A 9,681-nucleotide genomic window follows, 5' to 3' on the forward strand; every position below is an offset into this window, starting at 1 on the left:
ATATAAATATAAATATAAATATAAATATAAATATAAATATAAATATATATTTAGTTACTATAAACTCGAGGAAGAACCTGGGAACACCAAGTATTTTTGGTTTGGTTTCTTTTTTTGGTGACCTCTGTTCTGGGGCTAATGGCAAACAACTTCAAGTAAAACATTTAGAGTATGGAAAACCACATTAGGAGGGATATGTAAATTTAATTTTAATGGCATTTTTCATTTTGTGCGGAGGATGGCATTTTATGTTAGGCATTTGTAAAAAGTAGCATTCTACTTACACTGTCTTAAACTGTCTTTAAATGTGGAGTAGGATCACAGTCCATGTATATAGTCTTTCTCCTCCCCAGCAAAGCAGAATATGCCATCCTGCTTACTTGGTTTTGAAGCCAGTTGTTATCATTGAATGACATCCAGTGTTTTTTTGACCCAAAAGTTTGCTTGTCCCATCTTTCCTGACCTTTACAATAGTCAACAGCCTATGTTTTCCCCAAGTCTTAAAACATCATCATCACTTTAAACTGATATACCCTTCAACATCTATATAGTCAAGCAGAATAGAACATTATACCCTTTTGAATGGTCCCTTAAAACAATACTAAACAACAAATATTTGGGGCACCTAGGTGGCTGGGTTGGTGGAGGTCTGACTCTTGATTTCAGCGCAGGTCATGATCCCAGAGTTGTGAGATCAAGCTCCATGTTGGGAGCATGGAGTTGGCTTAGGATTCTCGCTGTCTGTCTGTCTACCTCTCTCTCTCTCTCTCTCACTCTCTCTCCCCCCCCCATACCCCTTCCCCAGCTCACTTGTGCCCCTGCTCTCATTCCCTCTCTAAAATAAATAAATAAAGGGCACCTGGGTGGCTCAGTGGGTTAAGCTTCATCCGACCTCAGCTCAGGTCATGATCTCACAGTCTGTGAGTTCGAGCCCTGCATCAGGTTCTGTGCTGACAATGCAGAGCCTGCCTGCTTGGGATTCTCTCTCTCCTTCTCTCTCTGCTCCTGCCTCACTTGTGGTCTCTCTCAAAAATAAATAAATAAACTTAAAAAAGTTAATTAAAATAAATCAAATAAATTAAAATAAATAAGTAAATAATACAATAGAATAAAATTTAAAAACAAGTTTATTTACTCAACAAGTTACATACATATTATATATATTATGATATATAAGTAAACGTCTGCGTTTTGCACCTTCTTGTCCTTTTTCTGTCCCTCTGTCTTTTCGGTTTCCGTGGACTTTATAGCTAACAATGTGAAAATTCATCACACATTCCTTCTTTTCCTGAAATGAGAGTAAATGTGGTCTGTACACATCTGTACTCTTGGTACCAAATACATGTTGACTGATGGTTACGGTCACCAGGTATAATACATGATGCCCAGTTGAAATTTTTTTTTTGAGATAGGTTACAATTCATTTATTTTTAAAATATTTTTTTATTTTTTTATTTTTTATTTAACTTCCAGTTAGTTAACATACAGTGTAATATTAGTTTCAGGTATACTATATAGTGATTTAATTTTGAATTGCAGACAAACAACACATCAATTTTACTCTAAATATGACCCATGCAAATATTGCACATTTATATTAAAAATATTTCATATTTATCTGAAATTCAGACTTAATGTGATCCCCTATATTTTTAATTGCTAAGTCTGGCAACCTTACTAATCATCTGACATTTGTAAAAATTCCCAATTCCAAGGAAATATGTATTTTAGGGGCACCTGGGTGGCTTGGTTGGTTAAGTGTCCAACTCTTGATTTCGGCTGAGGTCGTGATCTCAAGGTTCATGAGTTTGAGCCCTGCATCAAGCAGCCAACACAGAGCCTACTTGGGATTCTCTGTCTCCCTCTCTCTCTCTCTCTCCAATCCTGCTCATATTCTCTCTCTCTCTCTCTCTCTCTCTCTCTCTCTCTCTCTCTCAAAATAAACAAATAAGCTTTCAAAAATTACAAAGGAAATACATATTTTTTATTTATTTATTTATTTATTTATTTATTTATTTATTTATTTATTTATTTTGTGAGAGAGCGCATGAATGAGGGAGAGGGACAGAGAGAGAATCTTAAGCAGACTCATGCTTAGCATGGAGCTGTATCCCATAACCCCAGGACCATGACCTGAGCCGAAATCAAGTGTCAGGTGCTCAACCGACTGAGCCACCCAGGCGCCCCAGAAATATGTATTTTAATTTTGACTTTTTAGGCTGTGAGAGTATGTGCTTGCTTCAGATGGCTTTTATCTTCTTTCACTGATTTCCTTTTAAGATTATCATTATTGCTTATTAATTATTACCCCCTTGGCTCATTCTGGGACAATAATGGAGAAGTTAAGAGTACTTTTCTCATTATCTGGAGGTCTATAGTTAGTAATTTATTTATGTTATTTTATTCAGTTTTCAAGTTAGCCCCTTAGGGGATATGATTATACATTATTTCTTCAAGGATTGTTTGTTTTTAATCATCAATAATTTTCTATACTGATACTTAGAATTAAGACTTCTATCAGCTTTTAATCCTCTTTGAAAAATTAAAGCTTTGATAGCTTTCCCCTTTTACTTTCGCTGATATGTTCTGTGCTAAGTTACTATATGTTCCATTCCATGTTTGAAAATAAATATTGCTACTGTTCTTTAATTATATTTTTGTCGTCTCGTTTGGGAAGTCTTCAAAGTCATAGAATAGTGGAAATTAATTTTTAAACTTTACAGATGGATAACTATTTTTTCTGGAAGTTATATCCTCTTAAAATGATAAAGGGGTCTCTCGTTGGGATATGAAAACTTATACATTGGAATGTTTTCTCAAATGCCACCTTCACCACCATCACAAAATTAGGGTTTTATCTAAAACTGTTACTTTATTTTCAAAGACGTTATTCCTAGTAATTTTCCACTCACAGAAATAAAATACCTTATAAAATATCAAAAGAGCAAACTCCATGAAGAAAGAATTGCTCTGATAGTCTGTCTATGTATCATATGCCCTGCAGTCTCTTTAACAAAACATCAACAAGTAGTAAAACCAACCCAGTGAGAGGTCAACAAATGCCAATAGCTTTTAGCTTGTAAATTGAAATCTGTAATCTTAGGAATTTACTACTGCAGAACCTTGTAAATTTATCCTTAGAACCATAATATAGATGAAACCATGTTACTGTCTTTGAAAAAAATCTCTTCCTCTCTGATTCAAGATCAAGGTCTGCATTGCTGTTTTATGTACAGGAGTTGTCTGGTGATCTCAGTATATTTCTATAGAAAGCCACTTATTTTTAAGGAATTTAGGTGTTAGCTCTAATTTTCTAGTGAAAATTTCATGTTTACTGAAGAAATCATTGCTTGTTTTTCATATACTGAATCAATACATTTTTCATTGTTCTTCACAATAAGCATAAGCAACTTTATTTTATAGGTTTAAAATTTATGTATTTTATTTGCATTATTTGTATTATTTTGTATAATTTGTATTATTAAGCTGGTGTTGGGGCCATTGAGGGAGCAGACACGACATTTTTACACCAAAATGTTTGATGAAGATTAAACCAAAAGAAAATAAAATTAATCCATATGGAATGATCTAAAACATCTATGTGAAATTACAAAAGAACAAAAATGAGATTTTGTCATCAATATTTTTTTTGTATTTTTGAAAAGGAAGATCATTTTATTTTGCTCAGATAAACTATGGAAAAGCTCTGGGATCCAGGAAAATCACATGGAGTCAATAAATGAAAGTGTAGATGGAATACCATCCAAGTGCCTGAGCAAAGTGTTAGAGTGCATGACCTGTTCAGGTAACCAGGACCTCACATGAAGTCAACTCTATAGAAATGATTTTGAGCAGTTTATGGTTTTAGATAGAGCCTTAGTACCAAAGAAGCCAACTTAAATTGCTATTGATAATCACTCTAATAAAAGTGGGCGCTGTGTGGGGGAGAATTACCAAGTGTCCCATGAGACCTATGTCTTTAAAGAATTAATGATAGGGGCGCCTGGGTGGCTCAGTCGGTTGAGCGTCCGACTTCGGCTCAGGTCATGATCTGACGGTTTGTGAGTTCGAGCCCCATGTGCGGCTCTGTGCTGACAGCTCAGGGCCTGGAGCCTGCTTCGGATTCTGTGTCTCCCTCTGTCTCTGCCCCTCCCCTGCTCATGCTCTGTCTCTGTCAAAAATAAATAAACATTAAAAAAAAAAGAATTAATGATATACTACAAAGGAGCTCCTCTCCACATTTTCATTCATGCTCTGCCATTTGTAGAAAGACAGAACTGAGTATTGTGATCTATTCCTCCCTCAAATATACTTACCTGGGAAATAAGAAAGGGGAAGGGGATGGATCTTTGATCAGAGAGTGAAAATTCTGCCTCAATCTAAACTTTTCTAAATACGGTCATCTTAAAAGTTAGCTACCAAGGGACATTTGGATTTACCCTTCTTGGCCCTTCACTACCTTGAACACTTTTTCCAATTTTTCTGTTTCATTTTCTGGACTCCTGTTTCTAGCTGTCCCCTTTTTGAATGCATATTTGATGCATAAAAATAGAGATGAAAACCAACATGTCTGTCTACTTGTTTGTATTGACTGCTGACTACTGGATTCATGTTCTGTCCAGGCACCGAAGGAGCAGTATTCGGGCACTCTGTTGAGACACCTCACATCAGAGCAGAACCTTCCCAAGACCTCAGGTAAGTTCTGGCTCTTCCACGTATGTCAGACTTTCCATCACTGTTGATGGCCCTTGGTATGTAAAGAAGTAAAATAGAAAATGTGCTACATATTTGTATAAAGAGTTTACATTCCCTGCCTACATAGTAAATGCCAAGTATTTGAGGACAAGAAAATGTGTGTTATTATTGTAAACTTCTGTATATTTTTGCCCCTAACAAACATACAATGAATATAAAAATAAATATATCAGACATGAGGAGTGTGGAAAAGGCAGTTATAGAGGAAATTTAGAGGAGAATTAATAAAAATAACAATTCCAGAAAATCCAACATAGACAATGAAATACATGACACATCTAGGCAGAAAGAAAGAGGTGGCAGAGAGTAGGAAAAAAGCTATAAATGGTCAGGGAATGTTATGTAAAGGGAAATACAAAGCAAATATGAATAGTAACCAGAAAAAGACAGAACTTAATTACCTTATGATGGATTCCTCAGTCTAGTATTTCCAATGGAATAGGTGCTTCCCGACAATGTTCTAAGAGGCACAGTTGTATGTAACAGCCCTCACTACCCAGAAAATTGTGAGATGACAACTTTATAGGGAATTCTCCCCAAGAAAATCACAGCAACCGTTAATAAAATTTGAAATATTAAAATCTATCAACTGACCAATGAATGACCTTGATTCAATAAATAAGGTTTGGGGTCCAGTGATATTTTATATAACTTATAGCAGTAATCATTTCACAACTTTTACGTACATGAAATCATTAGGTAGTACACCTAAAACTAATACAACTTTATATGTCAATAAAAAAGATGTTTTATATAGTTACTCTCTGATAGATAAATTACATTCCAAAATACATTTCTATAGGATGAAAAAAAGACAATAATGATATTTAAAAAGTAAATCACACATTAGAAATCATTTTCAAAGCTGAATCAAAGTATCAACCTGGGAGACAGTCTTTGTCTTGGAAAACACAATATAAATATTAAGCAAACCCCAAATTATTTCATAAAGATCAGATGCAGCCCTTCTCATTTGGATGAGCGGAAAACACTGCTCAAATGAAAATAGAAAAATAAAGTAAACGATTTAAATGTTTTTAAAAAGCCATACTTTCACAACAGTAACTTTTTCAGACCTTTATAGTTCTATGATAAAATTTTCTAAGGAACGCAGTTTCTCACTATCGCAGTATTTCGGATTCAAACCGGCTAGTTGACAAAACCAGAAGAAGGTGGCCACGATCTTCCTGTGATCAAGGCACTTTTTTTATTAGACAAAGATAATAACTGTTTGCTCAATGCCAAAATCCCAACTCAGTACCAAAGGATTTAGACGGGTTGAAGAGTATGTGTAAACAGCAACTCATAATGCGTTATAGTTTTAACTTAGGGCTCTTTTCTCAGTTAGGAATTCCCACATTTTTGTGTGATTATTTATTTTTTCCCTTCCCATCTAACAAAGGTGTATGTTCCCTTAGACCAACATCTGCATCTTCGTTGTTTATCTTCAGTGCTATAGCAGTCAACATATATCTCACACATAATTGTGTCTGATAAATACTTATTAATGTGAAATACTGATATAGCAAAACTCAATAACGAGGACACTGAGCGCATGTAACATAAGAAACGTGGTGGTCGTTACTGCATTATTAGGACCCAGGTGGCTGACATTGACTCCAAGTGTTTTTGAACTGTGTGTTAATACAGATGCCAGAGTTAATTGATTCATTCCTTAAAAAAAAATGTTTAAATTACACCATTCTAAAAGAAACTTCTTTTTATGCCTAACAGTTTAGTAATTATATACTCAGTATATGATTTTCGTTATGAAAATCTATTGCTAAAAGAAAAATAGGATGTGTTATTTTAATTACCTTGCTGACATGTCTCAAAATTCATAAGTGTGAATGTGAATTAAATGATAATTAGTATATGGTGTTTCTGGTTTTTATTTTCTAATTATTCATCAATTATTTAAATATTGCACTAAGCTGAGTTTATCTGCTGGTGCTAAAAGCAAATTAGTAACCCCCAAGATGAGCGTTACTGATCTAAATTTGAAACTGAGACAGAAGCAAAGCACAGTAATGATGGGGGTATTCAATTATTCATTTGTGTACATGAAGATTAAAAGCAGAGTGAGAAGATCTTTACAAGTCCTGCTGACAATTTTCCTTTCAGGGCAGTAAGAAGTACTCTTAGTCGACACCTAATTCTAATCAACAAGGTGAGATTGGTTGGCCAGGTAAATCAAATGGTAATTTGGGGAGTAAGTAGCCGTGTTGTCTTTAATTTTGTTTTTGTCGAGAATAAGAGACTTTAGAAAGATACATTTCAAAAAGTTTATTAAAGACTATAGGGAATGTTTTGGTGTGGACATGAAGTAGATTTCTATAATTTATTTATTCAACGAATGTTTGATGAGTGCTTAATGTGTGCCAAATTCTGTTCTAGTTTCCATGTGCATTTCAAACCTACACATGTAGATTTTCTATGATGTCTTACACAAAGTTATATTGCTTTTCACTAGGGACCTCTGTGTTAAAAAGGCTAAAACAATGTATATCGAGTAGTCGAGACATAAGGGTATATTTTCCCAGAATAGCACAAATATGAATGTTCTTCCTTTTTTATTTCTTAAATTAATTTAGCTAAATTATCACAGTTCAAAAGAGTGTCTGCACTTTATGGTGAGAAGTGAGGAAACCCGTTTTATATTGCCCAAAGATTGTTTGCATCTGAGTTTCATTAACTGTTCCAAGAAAAGAAAACAAAACAAAACAAAACAAAAAAAAACTAATCTGGACTTGGGATCAGTAAAATGAATTAATATGTAATGATGTAGCTGGAATCTTTTCATCATGTTCATTCTTGTGTGAATATAATTTTAAACTGAAATGTTAAGTTTTGCAGGCTCCAAACTGATCTCCGAAAACACATAGCTCTCATATACGTCATTACTGTGTTCAAGGAAAAGCCACCATGTATAAGGTAGTAAGGATTTTGCACTGAGATGTTTTGTCAATAAGAGGTTCTCCTCTCCTCCCCCCTCTTCCCTCTCCCCTTTTCCTTTCTATTCTGTCTCTCTGTTTCTTTCTTCTTCCCTTTTACTATTTCATTCTATGTATGTATATATTTATTTAGAGTTGATAGCAAATGATCATTATCAGAAGCTTGTATTAGGGTGTAATCTTGGAAACATAGAGCAACAATTGATGTAAACATTTGTTTGATCTAATTTGAAGAAAGAGACCATAACTGAAAGTGCAAGTAAGCAGAAAACAAACCAACCAAAAAAATAGAGGCCATGAAAACCATGTGATTTGCAGCTGAAGAAAACTCTCCACAGCTTGAAGTGATACGACAGTAAAATTGCTTGTATATTCAGGTCAAAGTTTACATTGTGTTTTTTCCCCCCTTAAAACATTTTTCTGTTCAATTTTCTGTTCATTCCATCATTGAAATAAAAAATAATTCACTAAATGCCTGACACCGTGTTAAATATTTATGAAGAACCAGAAACATGATGCTTAAGTTCTGCTTAAGTTTCTATTTAGTAATTGCATCTCACAACTTACTTTTTAAAAGGAGTCTGAATTCTGTTCTCAGAATGTTGAAAGTTCTTCTAGAGACCTAGGCATTTTTTTTTTCAAATTGAGAATTGTATAATACCATAAAAACAAAATCTGTTGCATCTTTAGTATGTAAACACAATAAAAACAGCATTTCTTGGGAAAAAAACAGGTGGTAGGGTGACTGAATTTCAACATTACTCCTTTTCTCTACAAGAATCTCTTGGTACCTACTATAAAAACTAGTCTGAAATCCGTCACTATGATTGCTATAATGCTTTCAAAATGAACACAAATAGTACTTCACTAATTCCAATGACTAATCACATAGGAATTCACAAGCTTTGCAAATAAACAGGAGTTTCATTTTTCAACAGGCCCCTTTAGAGAATGTTTTGTAATAAAATGAATTAAAATGAAACCTCTACTATGTTGTAAACCCTCCTCAGGGGAGGATTGACAATTGCTACATAGGACAGAAGCAGGGCATCATTTAATTGTTAATGCTGTATTGCCAAGAGTCTACTTACCAGATTGTTCTCGAAGGGAACACAGGTTTAGTCTAATTTGAGTTCCAGAGTATTCTGGAATGTTTGAGTTCCAGACTTCTATAGGACTTCTATAGGAATTCTAGGCTTATTTGAGAAGGTCATGGTATCTAGAGAAAACCAATATAACCTAACTAAGTCTTAGTGAAATTTTATCAATTCTTTTTCTTTATGATTTTGGGGCTTTCCATCTTGTTTCAAAGGTTGTCTTGTTTTGTATTTGGGTATTTCCAGTGTTTTCTTTTAATTTTCTGTCATTTAGTTTTACACTGGGTATTTCTTAGTTTTATGTTGTGAATAAACACAGTGGGAAATTATGGTTTGAATTTTCTTCTGATTTGCTATTGAAAATTACAGCCTGTGATTTACTACTTTTTGTATTTAGAATAGATAGAACTGGAAATTATTCTTGCAGAGTGTGTTAAGGATCTAATTTTAATGTCTTCAGTATGGATAGACAATTTAGTAAGCATCATTGACTAAGTAACCTAGTATTTCCACCCAAAATGATTGCTACATTTGTCAGATATTAATTTATCATAAATACTTTTGATCTATTTAAATTATATTGTGTGCATTGATGAAATTTATATTTTAATTCCAATCTCCTTTTGAATTGAAATAATTTCATGTTAATTTCTAATTTAAAAAAGAAAATGTCTGGGGTGCCTGAGTGGCTCAGTTGGTTAAACATCAGGCTCTATTCAGGTCATGATCTCATGGTTCCTGAACTTGAGCCCTGCTATGGGCTCTGCACTCACTCTTCCTCTCTCTCTGCACTTCATGGGATTCTCTCTCCCTCTCTCAAAAAGAAAGAGAAAGAAAGAAAGAAAGAAAGAAAGAAAGAAAGAAAGAAAGAAAGA

The 9,681-nt window shown here is 34.1% G+C and overlaps 1 protein-coding gene across 7 annotated transcripts in view; it reads left to right on the top strand.

The window, feature by feature from the left end:
- The window catches only part of SGCZ (sarcoglycan zeta), a 1,125,109-nt gene that overhangs the window by 1,086,956 nt on the left and 28,472 nt on the right, over window positions 1-9,681 (top strand). For 6 of the 7 annotated variants that reach the window (XM_040490100.1, XM_040490103.1, XM_040490099.1 and 3 more), the window contains one exon: window positions 4,623-4,695. In XM_040490100.1, the coding sequence (XP_040346034.1) occupies window positions 4,623-4,695 (73 nt within the window). Of the gene's footprint in view, window positions 1-4,622; window positions 4,696-6,879; window positions 9,122-9,681 lie in introns of those variants that run through there. The other variant, XM_040490105.1, reaches the window with a different exon arrangement.

This window comes from Herpailurus yagouaroundi, unplaced genomic scaffold (assembly GCF_014898765.1).
Source record: "Herpailurus yagouaroundi ecotype Mexico unplaced genomic scaffold, PumYag 181, whole genome shotgun sequence".
NCBI classification, from domain to species: domain Eukaryota; kingdom Metazoa; phylum Chordata; class Mammalia; order Carnivora; family Felidae; genus Herpailurus; species Herpailurus yagouaroundi.